This window comes from Lactuca sativa, chromosome 8 (genome assembly GCF_002870075.4).
Source record: "Lactuca sativa cultivar Salinas chromosome 8, Lsat_Salinas_v11, whole genome shotgun sequence".
NCBI lineage: Eukaryota > Viridiplantae > Streptophyta > Magnoliopsida > Asterales > Asteraceae > Lactuca > Lactuca sativa.
The window spans coordinates 195,128,571-195,147,648 of record NC_056630.2 but is presented as its reverse complement, the minus strand read 5'-3'; the positions used below and the strand labels follow the sequence as shown (position 1 = coordinate 195,147,648).

The following is a 19,078-nucleotide window of genomic DNA, read 5'->3' as shown; positions in this document are numbered from 1 at the left end:
TATTAAAGTGCAGTAACATAGCCAAAAAAACTAATTACCAAAGTAGCATTACCATTAACCATAATGCATGTAAGTGTAATATCATGTTACAAACATAGAATACCCAAAAGACCTATCAAAAGTAGTTGTTTTGACTGACATACCATAACCAAACTTAGTAAACATGTTCTAACTTTAATTAGACATAATAGCAAAAGATTACTTAGAAATACAAACTAAGCTACAACATGTTTTCCCTTCTTTTGTCCACCCCCCTATCCAGCTTCACTAGGACCTCCCTGCCCCTTGCAAGTCCTAGCATTGTGACCTTTGTTGTGGCATTTGCTACAAGTGACTGTCAAGTGTTTCCTACTTAACTTGGTACTTTGAGTTGGCTCATCAACTGCCCTCTTCCTTTTTTTCTTTGGCCTACCAACCTATAAACAAATTCATATGGTTACATATTAACAAGTTTATTAAATAGTTTCAAGTTAAATTAAACAAAACATGTATGGCAACAAACCTGTTTGTGATGTTTGGGTGGGAGAAGGGTTGTTGGACAATCAGATCTAGGCCACATGCTCCTTCCATTTATTGGGTCAATTGTGTGTTGGTACATAGCATTCCATGTACTGAGCCAGTAACATTTGCTCACCCAAGCCTCAGGATCTCCACATTCTGACCCATTCTGCATCTTATCATACATTGCAGCAATAGCATGCTGGCATGGAATACCTGTAATGTCCCATTTCCTGCAAGTGCAACTCCTCTCTTTCAAATTCACAACATACTGCTCCATCCATAGACCAGTCACTTGATATTTATCAGCTCCATTAAATAGAACCCCCATCTTACTTGCCTCTGTCTTATTGTTTTCTAAGATTGTTGTTGCAGTTGTACTTAGAGAACCATTGCATTTGTCTAGCACCTTATGAACATTTACTATTCTCTTTGTGAGGTATTCTCTAATATATTCCAAACAAGTGATTATAGGCTTGTCCCTTGCCTCATCTAGCTTGGAGTTAAATACCTCACACAAGTTATTTGTTAAACTATCAGTCAATGCCCTTCCTATATATAAAACCAAACAATTAATTACTGAAATCAGTTATGAAATATGTTAGTGAAAAGAGTATGATACTTACGAGAGAAATGGGATCTTGCCCAGTGTTTTGCAGGAATTTTACTTAACCACTCATGTGCTTTTGGGTTAGGCTTTTTCAGTTTCTCCATAGCCCTATTAAATTTTGGTATGTTGTATACTTTTCCACAACACCATACTGCTTCCCTCAATTCATCTCCTTTGTGTTTCAATTTCATGTTGTCATACACATGTCTTAAACAGAACCTTTGCTTAGCTGATGGAAATAACTTCTCTATTGCAGCCAAGATTCCCTGTGAGTACAATTAAAATAAGTTAGTAAATGAAATTAAAAAAAAAGTAAAAGTGAATAAAAAGTTAGAGGGTACCTTTTGCCGATCTGAAATGAAAGTGAAGTTAGATGAAGAATTCAAATCTAAGTCATCACCTAAGTGTTCCAAAAACCATGTCCAAGAGTTAATATTTTCAGTCTCTATAATGGCATATGCAACTGGGTAAATGCCATTGTTCGAATCAAGACCAACTGCAGTAAGAATTTGTCCTAGAAAGGGACCCTTCAAAAACGTACCATCAAATCCAAGAAAATCCCTCAAACCTTTTTTAAATCCCTCCTTCAATGGACCTAAGTATGTATATATCCGTTTGAAGATCCTTGTCTCAGAACACACATTGGGTTCAGTTTCGACATCTATCTTCACAGTTGTTCCTAGATTTTTTGACTTCAATTCCATGGCATATTCTCTCAGAACACCGTACTGCTTTTCATAATCACCATAAACATATTGTTTTGCCATAGCTTTGGCCCGAAATACTTTCATCTTTGATATTGAAAGTGAATACCTCTGTACTAACTCCTCTTGTAAAGCACGTGTAGGGATCTTGGGGTTACTTTCAACTTGATGCAATATATTGTTAGCTAGAAACTTAGATGAACAAGCCCTCACTGTCCTTGTTTGCAAACAAGAATGAGAATCTTCGTATGTTTTGACAGTCCAAAGTTGTTTCTCATCTACCCTGGATATAAAAAGAACCCATGGAAAAGTTGTTTTCTTGGAAAGTACTAAATTGCCCCTATCTTTATTACTATCACCAGTCAATTCAGGAACTGATGAGATTAAACAAACAACCTTTAATCTATGAAGATCGATTAGATCTTGAACAAGTATATGAATATAAAAACAGTAAGAACGCAATAAAAAGAACAAGACAAGATTGAATCAAACGAGTCGAATGATTAAAACAAAATCCTCAGAAGAGCTCGATTAAGAACATCAACTGTAGAGGATTGGAAGGTTACAAGAACGATTAAAGAAACCTTGAAATTACTATCGTTAAGCTCTCTATCGTTATTCTCTAAATCCTTAACCTAATATGCATGCAAGCATTAACTTATATACAATACATAAAAGGCTCTCGGTTGGACAGGCCCAAACCGGAGTGTACAAGCCTAAACTATCGAGCCCAAAAGACGCAACATCAAAATAAAACTTCAGCCCAAAAATCTCCCCCTTTGCGTCAATTTGGAGCGAGACCTTCACTTTTTACTTGGGCCAGCAGCTGAAGCAGGTACCTTCTTCTTCACGGTGCTAAACAGACACTTGGTTATGGAGAGGATGGTCTGTCTAAACCGGATGTACCAATTGATCATATCATTGAAGTACTTGATGTCATCAGCCGAATTCTCTTTACACTGCTTGATAATCAATAAAACGTGCTCCAAGCAAGCTGTGGTGTAAAGGTGTTTGTCAGCTAAAGCGAAGAGACATTTCTGTCCTTCGGCTCTAGTAAACATAACCGAGTTACGCCTCGGATCAATCTTGCCCATTTTCATTTGGTTGAGATCACTGGCCGATCCCACAGGTGCTATCTTCGGTTTCTTCTTGAAAACTGTGGCGACCTCCTGATCCATTAGGGCAACCTCCATGATATAGCAGGCCAACATCCTTTTGACATGGTCTATGATGGGTCCATATTCGGTTTCATCAGTCAGAAGGATATTGTACAAGACAATCCAATCATGAGGATTTAGATTCGGCAGATCCGCCAGGGAGATAAGATGAGCAGTTCTTGATGATCCTCGAATGAGCTTGAACTTAACGTTTGTGAATCTCCCCACGGCATAAGGTTTCAGCACCCGAACGTTTACAATCTTTTGGGCGCTCCATGTAAGGTATTGAGGGCGAGCGGCCTCCAGATAGAAGTCAATGAGCTCCCTGTCAAGCTCATCGTTCGGATGTGGGGCTTCAAAAATGTTAGAGAAGGCGTGGAAGATGAACGCCTTTCGAGTCAGAGGCATATCAAATTGCGAATCGACAGTGTTGTTGCAGTCGAATGATATAACCAGCTCGAGCCATAATATGCTTGGAGTTTCTATGGCCTCTTTTATCATACGATCCCTGGTCCAGGCAGGGAAGAGCAACTTTCGGCTCTCAAGGAGATCGTGGGCTTCTTTTTGATTGCGTTCGGCTTCTTCAGCCTCTCGCGCCACACGACTGGCATCGTCTTCAGCATTGCGACTGTTCTTTCTTTTTAACATGTCAGCAATGGTCTCCCTGTCTTCATCTTCATCTTCATCTTCCTCAGCTATGTTTTTACCCTTGTTCTTCACACCCGAACCCGAAGCATGATCAGCAGAGGGTGGTTCGGTGGTGTGAGTAGCTTTGGAGGAAGGAGGTGGTTTCGATCCCTTCTTCTCATCTCCCCCTTGTTTCGGAATGGACGCGAAACTCGGTAGGCCTTCAATCTTGCTTAAAAGGTCCATGGCCGGAGAGAGTTTTTCAGCGAGGGTACGCCTCACCGAATGGTTTAGGATGGGGTCGTGTGCTTCTAGGATGTTGGATAGTGCTGCGTGGACATCCGAAACACACGTTTTTATTACCTCCCTTTCGGATCGAAGAGCTTCCAATTGTTGTTCGGAGTTGGAAAGTTGCGTGCTCTTGACCTTTAGGGCAGTTGTTTTACTCGCCAGAACGTCCATCAAAGAGTTCTCAGCTGCAAGATCCTCTTGTAGCTTAGCCAGGCGGGCATCGATGGAGGCACGAAGTGCCGAGTTGTCGTCGCTTATATGTTGGCGGAGTGTAGCGAACGAAGACAGCTCCGTTGATACGAACTTGGCCAATTGTTGAACAATCGGTTCCAGAGTTGTCTTGGTGGCGTCGGCGCTCTCCTGCAAGGACTGCAGCAGGATGGTAGCGTCGGAGAATAGTTTATCGACTTTTTCGGTCGCAGCCTCACACGCTCTGGTGGAGGCATCAATCACAGCAGTTGCTGAGGCCATCGAATCATGTTGAGCCCTGGAGGAGGCATCAACGATTTTCTGAAGGGCAGCTTCAGAAAAAGAGGACTGCTGGTTGGAAGAGGAGGCAAGAAGTAGATCAACCTTCTCGTGAAGCTCTTTGAGATGCTTCTTTGTCACTGGAGCATCATCCTCCTCGTCACTTTGAACTTGAAACGGACTATAGTAGATCGAATCAAAGTTCATGTGATCACCACCAAGGTAAGGGTTGTCGCCATCGGAGGCATTTTCTAGAGATGGAGGTGGTGGTGAAGCTGGGGGTGTTGTGGTTGGTGTATGTTGAGTTTGAGTGTGGGGTGGGGTAGTTTCGGGTGGTGGTTGAGTTTGTGTTTCGGTTTGTGGTGGTTCGGTTACAGGAGGGGTTTCGGTAACTGGTGGTGTTTCGGTTGATGTGGTGAAAATGGGTGGTGGTATAGGGAAAGATGTTGGGGGAATGGTGGGGTTTATGGTGGGAATGGAAATAGGAATAGTTGGTGGAGGTGAAGGAATTGGGGATTGATGAAGTTCCATCTCTGGGGTTGGGGATCGAGGTGGTGTGTTGCCTCGTTGAGGAGATTCGTCTCCTTGAGATCCTTCAGAGTCCGAACTTCCACCCTCAGATTCGCTTGGAGAGGAGGGAATAACTAGCTTTCGCTTCTGTTGGGTCTTCCTCCTCTTTGGCTGTGGGGACTGTCCAGCCTTCGATTGTTTCCTCTTTTTGGGAGAAGGTCCCTTTGGAGCTTTGGACACTTGCTTCCCTTTCTCTGCCTTTTTTCCCCTGCCCACCGGTTTGTCGGCATCATGAATCGACCTTAGCATGTCCGGTGTCAGTTCCCTTGGACCAGTTGACCTAAACTCCTTGATCGTTCTGATCAGTCTGCTGTCGGAGGGCACATCTGCATACATTGTCTCCGGGATGGAGCCAATGAAGGAAAATTTTGATGCATCTGATACGATGATCTTCTTGGTATGGAACGTACCAATAGAAGACATCGATGCACCATCAGCAGTTGGAACGTTAAACTTGTCCATGGCCCATCTTGTTATCAAGATCCAGAACCGGGCCAACGACACCTCCGAGTGTCGGGATGAGGGAGAGAGGCTCTTAATGAGTTGTTGCCATAAGACAAACCCATAGTCCAGGTTTATCCCATTGTAGACCCCGTACATTATCGACAGGAAAAGACGACTTGCACCGTCAGACGCTGAGCTCCTCTCCGACAGACCCTTAAAAAGTACTGTAAATAGGCCATTCCACTGTGGCGGCAGGCAAGACTTCTTTAACTTGGGGACTGAGGTGAGAACCTCTGTGTATCCCATGTTATAAAACATGTTAAACAGCATCCCAACCGGAATAGTCTCCGGATAAACTCGTGAAGGGTCAACGGCAAACCCTAGCATACTGCAGAACCTTTGGCGTGATACGGAGGTCTTGTGTTCTGCAAGCTCGAAAAATACCCGGTCAACGGCCTTGTCGTAGTAAGCCGTCGCGTAGACCTGCGATAGGGCCACCATTGGTACAGTTTCAATTCTGGATAGTGCAGGTGCAAGCTGGGAGTACTTCAGGTATTCTATGACCGGCGACATGTAGGAATCGTACGCCAGTGGGTTGAGATCAATGACCAGACATTGATGAGGACGGATGGGGAGGATCTGAGAAGTAGCATGGACGGAAGAAGATTCTGCCATTGTTGAAGGTAGTTGAAGAAGAAGATGAACAGTGAACTGTTTGGGATTTTTTGCTCTTGAGAAATTTCGAGGCAGTAAAGAGGTAAAAGGTTTTGTGGACTGCCTTGTATAGTGAGGGATTGGAAAGAGAAAAATCGTTTCATATCTTCTATGCGATGATCACGTAGGAGAGAGATTGTCAGAATCCTAGGATCACGCTACCCAACAAGCGCCGTTTCAGAAGAAAATCGCTTCAAATCCGCACACGCCTTTAATTGCCAGAGATATGACGCTTGGATTTCGCACACGCGTCCACGTTGTCAGTAAAAGCATGGCCGTTCCATAGTCACACGCGCCCCCTTTTTACCGTCGTTTGAATTTTAATCCCTTTAACTTCCGCCGAGTCAGCAACCTTTCGTCTTATCCCTTTTTAAACGGCATCTTTTTGAATTAAACGCCCACGTGGATTGTTTCTGACCACAACTTCATAATTAACCATCCAGTAATAATCCAGCCTGTAAATAATTAGTAACGGAATTTTGGAAAATCTAGGATTTTCGTGCAAAGAGTGTAAAAGAAAAAGAAATAAAGCAACTCTTTTAAAGATATTCTGTGATGTCAATAATGACACGAAACTGATGATCCCGGGCACGAATCTCTTCCTTCAAAGTCAAGAGAGACCTCAAAGTGTTAGTGTGGAATCCCGTTGAATAACGATCAAACACTTATTAATAAATGTTGAAAGGCTTCTTTTAATTAGGCTAATTAAGGGTGGTTTCGTTTTGATTCATCAATTCTATTCTTGATATAAGAAAGAAAATGAACAAAGTACTTGTGAGACCGGTGTAGCCTGTTGAACAAGTAGGTAGGAGTTGATTTTGTATTGGCTTGGATTAATATAAAATCTCAGATAAAAATTTAAAACTGGATCCCAAGGGAAGAAATGTTATGGTATTTAATAATGTCATGGGAATCACGCAAAAGAAAAATTGAGATTTCATAAAGGTACATTCATCAATTCATTGGTGAAAACTTGAGCAAATTAATTGGTCACCGTCAATTCGTTGGTGTTGAATTTTGGGTTTCACTCAGCTCGTAGTGACACGAAACTAAGATCATAAACACAGATGTTGTGTAACCATAAACCTCAGTGGTAGTTTCTGAGAGTCTCAAGGGTTACGATAATGAAACGAATGTAGTGGAGAAGAGTAATGGAGATGGTGTAAGAAGATATAGTACCTCTACTGCGAAAATAAGGACCAAGCAGAAAACTCTTAACTCATGTGAGAAAAGAGTGAGGTAGCTCACAATTAGAATAAATGGGTTAGCCTTATTGGGAAGACAAGGTTTGTGTATACCAGGTCATTAAGGCTATTATTCAAAATCTTATGAGGCTTGGGACACATACAGCAGCATGCTTCTAGGGACACTAAAGTAAGTCATCAAATATATCCCCATAAACGAATGAGCACACAAAAAAATAAATAAAATATTTTTGGAGTTTTTGAAATTTAAAAAAAATAAAAGAAAATTAAGAAGAAAAATAAGAAAAATAAGTAAGAAGGAAAAAAAGAACTTAAAAAAACTTTGGAAAAACTTTTGAAAAAATATGAAAAACCGAACCCAAACGTTCGGTTGGTTTCGGTTGGGAAAAGTTGAAAAACCGAACCCGAGCGTTCGATTGGTTTCGGTTCTAGAAAATTTTGAAAAAACCGAACCCGAACCTTCGGTTGGTTTCGGTTCCACAAAATTTTGGAAAACCGAACCCGAACCTTCGGTAGGTTTCGGTTTTGGAAAATTTTGAGAAACTAAGGAATTTAGACATACAGAAGATAAATACTTTTAACACAAAGAAAAACAAAATTGTACAAGAAATATACAACGCAGAGAAACTACCTTTGAAGTAATGAGCGAGTCAGATGGTTGAACCGAACCCGAACGTTCGGTTGGTTTCGCTTCTTACGTTTGAGGTTGAGTGGTAGTGTGAGGTACTGACTCTGATTCCATCATACCTAGCCCTTGCAATATTTTATTGAATGATGCTTCTGGAAGAGCTTTGGTAAAGACGTCAGCCAGTTGATCAGTGGTTCTTACGAAGTGAACTTCGACATTTCCATCTTCCACATGATCTTTGATGAAGTGATACCTCAGTGCTATGTGTTTGGTTTTAGAGTGTTGCACTGGGTTATGACAGATCCTAATTGCACTTTCAGAGTCACAATATAGTGGGATCTTCTTCATATTGAGTCCATAGTCTCGAAGTTGACTTTGGATCCAAATCACTTGTGATGTGCAGGATGCAGCGGCAATGTATTCCGCTTCGGCAGTAGACAGTGACACACACGTTTGTTTCTTGGATTGCCAGCTGACCAACTTCCCGTCAAGGAATTGACAGCCACCAGTTGTGCTTTTACGGTCGAGTCCACATCCTCCAAGGTCAGCATCAGAATAGGCTTGAACGAAGAAGCCTGAGTTGGATGGATACCATAGTCGTAAGGAGGTGGTTCGCTTGAGATATCGTAAGATGTTCTTTACTGCAAGCATATGAGGTTCACGTGGGTTTGCCTGAAATCGAGCACAATAACACACAGAAAACATGATATCAGGCCTGCTAGCAGTTAGATACATCAGTGAGCCTATCATTTGACAATAGAGCGTGATATTGACAGCCGGTTTGTCTAGAGATGGGGTAAGCTTGGTGCCGAATGCCATTGGGACTTTGACTTTTGAGTCTCCCATCATGCCAAACTTCGCTAGGAGAGTCTTCGTGTAAGCTTCCTGATTTATAAAGATGCCTTCGGGTCCCTGTCTTATGTTTAAACCAAGGAAAAAGTTAATAGGACCCATTGAGCTCATTTCAAACTTAGTCTCCATTAGCTTTCTGAATTCAGCTGTTAAGCTGGGATTCGTGGAGCCAAAGATGATATCATCGACATAAATTTGAACTATCATAAGGTGGTTACCTTCCTTTTTGCGAAAGAAGGTTGGGTCAACCGAACCTTGTTTAAATTTAGACATCTTTAAAAATTTTGTAAGCGTTTCATACCAGGCTCTTGGAGCTTGTTTGAGGCCGTACACAGCTTTATCCAGAATATAGCAATGATTTGGATACTTTTCGTTCACGAACCCAGGAGGTTGCTCCACATACACAGTTTCTTCGAGTTCTCCACTGAGAAATGCACACTTGACATCCATTTGGAAAACCTCAAAGTTTTGGTGAGCAGCATAAGCCAGAAATATTCTAACAGATTCTAGCCTAGCTACTGGAGCGAAAGTCTCTTCATAGTCTATCCCTTCCTCCTGACAGTATCCTTTGACTATCAGACGAGCCTTGTTCCTTATGACATTACCTTCCTTGTCCATCTTGTTCCTAAAAACCCATTTGAGACCAACAACCGAAGCATCTGGAGGAGTTGGAATAAGGCGCCAGACTTTGTTCCTTTCAAACTCGTTCAGTTCGTCTTGCATTGCTTGAACCCAATCAGAGTGATCGAGGGCAGTGTTCACTGTCTTCGGTTCAACTATTGATACGAATGAGTTAAACATACAAAACTCAACCTTTGAAAATAAGGATGTCTGTTTTGCCTTCAGTTGAGAGGGGTCAGAACCTTTTCAGATACATCACCAACTACTTGAGAGATAGGATGATCTCTGGTCCATTTGGTAAGAGGAGGGTAATTCGGATCAAAGGTTGGGTCTAGTTCAGCAGTGATCATTTCTTCTGGCTCAGATTGGCTATCGTAATCAAGCATCATATCATCATGCTCCCCCTCAATTGATGAGTCTTGAGAAACATGAGGTTCAGGGGTTTCTTGTGGTGTTGGACTTTCAGACGTTGAAGCACCTTCGTTTGGAGGGGCATCTTCGGTTGGTGAAGGACCTTCGGTTGAAGTTGTAGAGCTTGGTTCCCCCTGGACTTGTGAGCTTGGCTCCCCCTCTACATGAGAACTTGGCTCCCCCTCAACTGAAGCATTGTTGGATGGAGATTCATCAGTGGGCGATTCTCCTTCATGCATTCTTCTTGCAGCATCTTCGACAATTTGCTTCATATGATCAACTTTGTTGTCAGCTGCACCTGCTTCTGAGAGAGAAGCTTTTTCCGGTTCGTCAAAGAGTTCCAGAAATTTCTCGTATAAATTGGCGATCGAGACATTGACTTGGCCAGTTTGAGGAAAGATTTCCCCGGCAGTGTCTTCTATGGCCTGTAGCTTCTTGACATAGCTATCGTCAAAGGTCACATAGTATGTCTCTTCAATCCTTCTTGAATGTTTGTTTAGGACCCTGTACGCCTTGGATGTGAGCGAGTAACCCAGAAAGATTCCTTCATCGGCTTTGACATCAAACTTGTTGCGGTGTTCTTTAGAGTTAAAGATGAAACACCTTGAGCCAAACACATGGAAAAATTTCACATTGGGCTTTCTGTTGTTTATTATCTCATATGGTGTGAGCGTGAATCGCTTATTGAGATAGGACCTGTTCTGTGTAAAACAAGCAGCAGAAATAGCGTCAGCCCAAAAATAAAGAGGTAAGGAAGCGAAACTTAGCATAGTTCGGGCAGCTTCACACAAAGATCGGTTTTGTCTTTCGACTATTCCGTTCTGTTGTGGTGTGTAAGGAGCTGAGAAATTGTGACTAATTCCCTTTTCTGCAAGAAACTCTTCAAACTCCCTGTTCTTGAATTCAAGACCATTGTCACTCCTGATGTTGCGAACGACCTTCTTGAGCTGGACTTCAATTTGCTTGATAAACACTTTCAGCTTTTGAGTCGCTTCAGATTTGAGCTTTAGAAAGAACACCCATGTAAATCGTGAAAAGTCATCAACGATAACCAGAATATACTTGCTACCACCGATGCTTTCGATAGATGAAGGACCACACAAATCTATATGAAGTAATTCGAGTGGTTCAATAACTTTTGTGTTGATTACAGATGGGTGACTTTGACGACTCTGCTTCCCCATTTCGCATGCAGCACACAAATGCTCTCTGTCGAACTTGAGCAATGGAAGACCCCTAACATGACCTCCAGTGGCAAGTCGGTTGATATCTTTGAAATTGAGATGAGAGAGTCTTCGGTGCCACAACCAGCTTTCGTCGGATTGAGCTTTTGATAACAGGCATATGGTTGGGTTTCCTTTGATGGGTTTCATGTTTAGAGGAAACATTTCACCCTTTCGCTCTGACTTTAGAATCACTTTCTTTGTCTTTTTCTCTATGATTTCAGAACCTTCATCATCGAATGAGACTTTGAGACCTGTACCTCCAACAAGCTGAGATACACTGATGAGGTTGTGTTGGAGTCCTTCCACATAAGCCACCTTCCTTATAGTGAAGTCTCCATTTGTTATCATTCCATATCCCTTTATGGTGCCGAAAGAGTTATTTCCAAACTTGACGTTGCCACCATTTGCAAGAGATCTGTATTCCCTGAGCTCTTCTTTCCTCCCTGTCATGTGACGAGAGCAGCCACTATCGATGTACCATTCTTCGTCAAACTGCTCGTCACTTATAACCTACAAAAATTAAGCAGATTTAGGAACCCAAAGTTTCTTGGGTCCATGTGAGCTTTTCATGGGAACGGGAATAGTAAGAGAGATGTCAACTAGATATGTTCGTTTTATTAGAGTTGTTTCATCTTTCTTTTTAATGGTAAAGACTTTTATTTTGTTAGATTGGATGTGTTCGTTTTGGACTCTGGTTTGGATTCATTAACCTTCTGCTTTCCTTTTTGTTCAGCTGATGAATGAGATTTTTGAGAACAAGCGGAATTAGCTTTAGAGCAAGATGGAGATGAATCGGTGGAAGTAGACGAATTAAAAGAACGAGAAGAATTAGAATGAGAGGGTTTAGATTGAGAGGACTTCCTGGCTGGTGACTCTAGGTGACCCTTTTGCTTTTGATCATTGGAGGGACTGACCTTAGAGTCTTGTTCTCTTTTGACTTCAGAACCGAACCTTTGCGTTCGGTTGGAGTTGTTCTTGGAACCGAACCTTTGGTTTCGGTTGAAGTCTTTTTCAGAACCGAACCTTTGCCTTCGGTTGGTATTCTCTTGTGAACCGAACCTTGGCTTTCGGTTGTTGGAACATTCAGGCTTTCTTACAGGATTGTTTTCATACTTCAGATTCTTATCTTAGTGTGAGTAGTATGCATTCTGGGAGTGCCAGAATTGTTTCCTTTTAGAGAGGTTCTTCCTGTATCTTTGGTTCCTTTCAATTTTCCTATCCCTCATCTGCTTGGGTTGATGATGAACATTAGCTTTCGTTTTCGGTTTCTCCTTGGCTGGTTCCTTTTGAACTTCAGGAGTTTTACTTTGAGCCGAGGGAGCAGAGGGAATATCCGAAGAAGATCCAGTTTGCACTGAGGGAATGTCTGAAGAAGTTCGACTTTGTGCTGTTGGAGTAGAGGGAATGTCATCTTTTGCTGAACGATCATTCTCCTGAGGAATATCTTTCGTACCACTGGTGCTTGGCTCATTGAAATTATCCGGCTTATTCAAGGGTTCAGGTATGTATCTCCCTTTTCTCATCCAGGAGGTTCTTTCAGATAGGCCAACGGTTTCGTTTCCATTATCTATTGGAGCTTCCCAGAAGTACTCATCACAGCCATCAGCATTGTCTTCGTTTATAATATCTGTGAGCTCAGCTGTTTGATGTTCGGTTACTCCAGTCACCTTGTATACTTGATTCGGAGTGGTCCTGACCTTTTGATACACAACTGCTTTTTCTACTAATTTCGGGGACTTTTGTTGGGACAATCGAGCGAACTCCACAGAATTTTCAGAGATTAGATTTTTGTGGTTTTCAGTATCGCTTTTAACAAATTCTGAGCAGTCAACCGTGTCCTCTACAAAAATTTCACTCATGTTTTCGTCCTCGTTAAGCTCAGTTGCATTTTCAACATCAATTTTGTTTTCTGAGCTAACGTTGGCGTTTAAAGAGTCAAATTTTTGTATAGTTTCGGTTCTCAGTTTAAGTCTATCATTTTCATCCAAAAGATTTTTGAGCATGTCCTTGTGGTCCTTGGATTTAATGAAGGACTCAATTTTGTCCAGTCCATACATGTAGGTCGGATTGACATTATCAGACGATATCACACTCTCACAATTATAGGCTTCGGCATCGATTTCATCCTCCTTAAACTCTAGGAAGGGCAAAATCATGTGATGGATCTTTTGGCCAATTTCACAATCTAAGTGAAGCTGAGTAATATTGGAATATAAACGTTTAGCAATTAAACAAAAAACATTTCGTTGTTTTAACAATTTTAAATTGTCTCTCTGTAAATAAATGTTTTCGTCTTTAACTTTAACTAATTTCGACTCTTTTAACTCAATCCACATTCGCCGCTCCTCACTCTTCGACGCCACCCTGCTTAATTGATCAGTCAGGTTAGAACTGGTGACACGAGTTTGAGTTAAGCTACTATCTAAATGAGAAATTCTTGTATTAACATTTTTTAGTTCTTTCTCATATGAGGATGGTGGTACTTTAGATGAAATAAAAACAGATTGTACCTTCTTTATCAGTTCATCGAGCTCATTGAACTGCTGGCTGAGTGGTTTGGCCGTAAAGCACATATCCTCCTGTACCTTCGGTCCATCGCTTCCACCATCGGTGTTGTATCCCCTCATTTGAGATACATCAGTCACCATGAAGCATTTTCCTCCACTGCTTTCCTCCTTAGCCATATACGCCTTTCCATGGGTAGGCTTCCTCACTTCTTCGTCTTCTGAGTCGGTAGACCAAACTTCTGTGCTGCCGAACTCATCGTCATTAACCGAACCCTGCACAATAAGAGCATTAGTAGAAGGGTTAGCGATAGACTTCTTCTTTCTCAACTCATCCAGTCTCTTCTGCAGCACGGCTTCCTCATCATTTCCATCGTCCTTTTCAGCCATCTTCTTAAGAACACAGTCCTTAGCATAGTGGTTCTTGCCACCACAGTAGAAACAGCTTACTCCGGAATCGCCATCTGCCTTCGGTTCCTTCTTGGGCTCCTCAGCCTTCGATTCATTATTCACTTTTTCAGAACTATAACTCCCCTGCCAGTTTCGGTTTTTGTTGCTGGGGAATCTCTTCTTTATGAACCTCTTGGGATTGGACACCATCATGGCATAATCCTCAGATGTGAGGTCATATTCTTCCAAGTTGAGGTCTTCATCCTCCATCATAGCTTTACTTTTAGATAGGAGAGCTAACGAACCAAGACTCGAAACTACGTTCTTTTCTTGCAGCACAATCTTCTCCTGGGACTTGAGAATACCCACCAGTTTCGCCAAAGAGTATGATTTAAACTGCTCATGGGCTTTGACTGTGGAAACCACTGCTCTCCATTCAGACCTTAATCCATTCAAGAAAGTAACCTTCTGCTCGATAAGCTTCCTTTCAATATCGTGTTTGATCATCTTGCTGAGAAGATGATTGAAGCGATCGAACGTTTGGGTCACTGTTTCTTCGGCTCCTTGCCTGAATTCACCAAACTCAGATAAGAGCAAGGTTTGGATAGAATGTTCAAGATCCTCGTCTGTAGAATACAGTTCACAAAGTCTATCCCATACTCCCTTTGCCGTCGTACATGAGCTAACCAATCTGAATGTGTCGGACTGAAGGGCGAATCTGATCAACCTTAACGCCTTAATATTACACTGGAATTTGTCCTTTTCATCTTGTGCAATATCCTTCACATCCTTCAGCAAATCGTTGTACTCCTTTTGTGTCTTAATGATTCTGGACGTTGCTGAATGAGAAAACGGTCCATTGATGATAGCCTCCCATATGAGGTACCCATTATCCTCCGATCCAATCACGTAGTCTTCAAAGTGATGCGCCCATACTTCATAGTCATGGGTGTATAAGATTGGAATCTTTGTCGTCGAACCGATGCTGTTGGAAATATTAATAGGGTTTGATTGCGTCTCGTCCATTATGATCGTAAAAACTTGTTCAAAGATCAGACTTGTAATAACTCAGATTAGGGCAAAACAATAAATATCAAGATACGTCAATAATGAGATGACGGCTCAATAAATATTATTAATTGTGGAAAAACCCTAATGGAAATCTTTTTCACAGTAAAGATGTGTATCGATTACACAGCCTCCTGCTCTGATACCAATTGATGAGATTAAAAAAACAACCTTTAATCTATGAAGATCGATTAGATCTTGAACAAGTATATGAATATAAAAACAGTAAGAACGCAATAAAAAGAACAAGACAAGATTGAATCAAACGAGTCGAATGATTAAAACAAAATCCTCAGAAGAGCTCGATTAAGAACATCAACTATAGAGGATTGGAAGGTTACAAGAACGATTAAAGAAACCTTGAAATTACTATCGTTAAGCTCTCTATCGTTATTCTCTAAATCCTTAACCTAATATGCATGCAAGCATTAACTTATATACAATACATAAAAGGCTCTCGGTTGGACAGGCCCAAATCGAAGTGTACAAGGCTAAACTATCGAGCCCAAAAGACGCAACATCAAAATAAAACTTCAGCCCAACAAGAACAATACCCCTACACTTTACCCTAACTCTTTTCTTGTCATTCTTTACATAATATAGATCCCTCCTTTCTTTTACAGAGTAGTTGGCAATAACTTCTCTTATTTTTTCCTTTTCCTTGAACGTCTGACCAATCTTAAAAGCTTTAGTGTGAACCTCACCAGATGAACAAGCAACTGGTTTTAGAATGGACCTTAACAATTTCTTCCTAGGCTCTTTTTCACTAGCAAATGACTCAAAGACATCATTGTCTAAGACTTCTAAAGGTTCATCTTCAATGTCTTCATGTTCCTTAGTATTATTGTTTGTCGGATCAAGCTGGCCCAAGTCAATGTCTTCATCAAGTACACTACAGAAGTTGATCATGTTCACCTCCACATCATCTATTAAAGGTTCCTCATCAAACACTGTTTTTTTGCATCATGCTGACTATCAAAATCACTTTCATCTGCACTATCCTCACAATCATATTCATCATCTACAACTAGATCATTATTCATAACTGGCTTATCATATTGGTCATCTATGATTGGCACATCATGCATAACAGGTACATCATTCATAACTGGTTCATCATTCAAAACTGGTTCATCATTCATAACTGGTTCATCATTCAAAACTGGCTCATCAGTCATTACTGGCTCATCATCCATAACTGGCTCACTATCCTGTATCACTTGTGAAGGTCCATCAAATGTTCCATATGGCACAATGGACTGGGAGTAGTCTAATTTTTTCCTAGAAGACCCAACAACTTTTCCCTTTTTTTGGTTCCTATCTAGTTCAGGGGATACATCAGTAACCAACTCCTCAATAATAACCTTGGTGAGGGACAAAAAATAACTGTTAACCCTTGTATGCCCATGCTCTATATAGATACTTAAAAGGTTATTTTTTTCCACATAATTTGACAATACATGCACATCCCCATCATTTCCTAGAGGTAACAGACCAAAGTCCAACTCTACTTCTGGAATAAGAAAATGATAATACAAAGTTTGCCCTTCTACGTACCCTATTTCTCGAACCATTGTATCCAACTCATGCACAGAGAAAACGTCAATATCTACGAAGTCAACATGGTCTATTGTTCCATCTACGTACCTTCTCCCAGGTCTTTTCGTGAATATCCCACCATGATGGATTTTTAGAGTGAAATAGTTGCTTATTCCCTCTAAAATAAAGAATAACAAAAACAATTTCAACAATTTGGGCATAATATCAAATCGAGAAAATCAAAGATCACTTTAGTAAGTCACTTACGGTATATCCTTTCCAAATCATAATTTGATGCTTTAGTGTGTTTGGAACGAAGTGACCATAACGTTAACACCATTATCGTTTTCAATCAACAGATGATCCTCTGCCTTGTGTTCTGTTGGAGAAGACGAAGATGAATGCGAAAGGGTAATGGGTAGCTGGGGAAGATGATCTTTGTACTTAATTACAGAGTTCATGTGTATATTATGTGCATAATGATCGATTATTCGAGTGACTGCAAGATGAAAAGACAAATTTACCCCTTCACTAACGGCTCAAAAATGACGGGGTTAGGGTCAAGGACCAATCGCGCAATTAAATGAAACCTTAAGGACCATTCGCGTGACTTTTTGCTAGAAAGTCCTCAAAGTGCGATATTATGTAAACCACAGGGACCAATCGTGAAATTTTGTCTAGTATTTAAGTTATTTTGTATGTCATGTTGAGACCTTATTTGTATTTAATAAAAAAGAAAATTATAAAAATAAATTATATAAAAGACTAAACGTAACTTTACTAGGCAAGATAACTCATTTGCAATTTGTATATAAAATTTAACTTATAAATATTATTTATAACGGTCAATATATATCTTGGTGACTATTATAAAATATGTAACATGATCTAAATTTAGTGTTTTTTTTCTCAATACAATAATATAAACGAATGAATAGTGTGTGTGTGTATATATATATATATATATATATATATATATATATATATATATATATATATATATATATATATATATATATATATATATATATAGAGAGAGAGAGAGAGAGAGAGAACTAGGTTCGGGTATTTAAAATAATTATTGTGTTATTGTATTCATAAATGTGTACCAATCAAAATTTATAATAAAAATAAATAATTAAATAAATAAATAAGGGCAAATAGATAATTTGATAATTAGTTCTATAAATAATATGTTATAATTATGGTAATTTGATAATTAGTTCTACAAATAATATGCTATAATTATGCTAATTTGATATTAATCACGTATATTTATATATGATAATTTTAGGGTTTAAATTTTCCAATTGACTTCTCCCAAGGGCCTAGATCAAAATCCCGATTTCTCAACATCAACACATCACTCATCAGCTTCGTGACATTTGTCGTCCGTTGATACTCGATTGTCTGTCTGTCTTCACCGAATCACCGTCTCTGGTCGTCTTCACCGTCTCCGGTCGTCTTCCTCGTTTCCATCTGCCGACTGCCGACCAGCTTTCCCGGTTAATTAAAACCCCATTTTCCCTCTCTAAAGTTTTAATCATCTAAATCTTCATCGAATTTATGGTACAACTGAGTAACTAAGACTACATTTTTCCTTTGTCGATTACAGTTGTCGATTACATTCATTTGAGTTTGGGTTTGATTATATTTTATCTTTATCATATGAATGATTATGGCAGCTATTTCTGCTCCAGTTTCACCCTTAGGAGGGAATGACAAAGGGGTTTTAGGACTAGGGACTAGGGCCTAGGGGTGTTTTGATTTTGAACCATGTTGGATTCCTCATTTTGGAAGCCTATTTGATTCAATTCTCTACACACGAACGGATTCGAAATTATTTGAATATCAGGCACACTTTCAGATTTCGGATTTAGTGTTTGATTTAAGATGGACATTAACGATCTTCACAAGGTCTGGGAGATCAGAACGTTGAAGACGAAGATTGGAGGGAATGAGGCTAGAGATTCCTTGAGAAAATCGCCAAACAGGTCCAACCCATCATGCACAAGCATAAATGGAGGGTTAAAGTTCTATCCGAGATGTGGTATCCTCTTCCTACTTCTTCTTCTTCATTACATTAGGATTTTTAAATCCCTAATTTTGTATATATTTTTTATAAGTTGGTGATCTATTTTGTCTGGATAATTTCTCTGTTTCCTCTGTATGTGGTTATAACAAAATGATGACTCCACTCTAAAACAATAGGATGATCATACAATCTTCTGTTGGATGATTCAAAAATACAGTCTTGAATGATAACATTGAACGAAAGCTCCAAGGCATAGATTAACGATAATCTTATAGAAACGAATGTAAGGTACAATGGTTTTCTGATAGACTCGATGTGTTTAGGTTTATTGGGAATTTATTCTGATTGTCTAATTTTTACAGGAAATTGAAAGTTGTTTTGATTGTCTATCAGAAAATAATTTTTTTTATGATTATCATGAACATATTTTGTTAGAATGCCCCGAATTAATATAATTATTGGTAAATGAATTCCAATTCTATCAGAATGGAATCACAAATTTCAATTATGCTCGAA

At 40.1% G+C, this 19,078-nt stretch overlaps 1 protein-coding gene across 1 annotated transcript; it reads right to left on the bottom strand.

Annotated features, from left to right (window-relative positions):
• Nucleotides 1–254: 254 nt before the first annotated feature.
• On the bottom strand, nucleotides 255–15,897 carry LOC128127902 (uncharacterized). Its single transcript, XM_052766634.1, has 5 exons — nucleotides 15,543–15,897; nucleotides 1,450–2,186; nucleotides 1,125–1,374; nucleotides 503–1,050; nucleotides 255–416 (listed from the first exon to the last, which is right to left on the bottom strand). Exons 1-5 carry the CDS (start codon nucleotides 15,895–15,897, stop codon nucleotides 255–257), a joined length of 2,052 nt encoding a protein of 683 aa, XP_052622594.1.
• Between the last annotated feature and the right edge of the window lie 3,181 nt (nucleotides 15,898–19,078).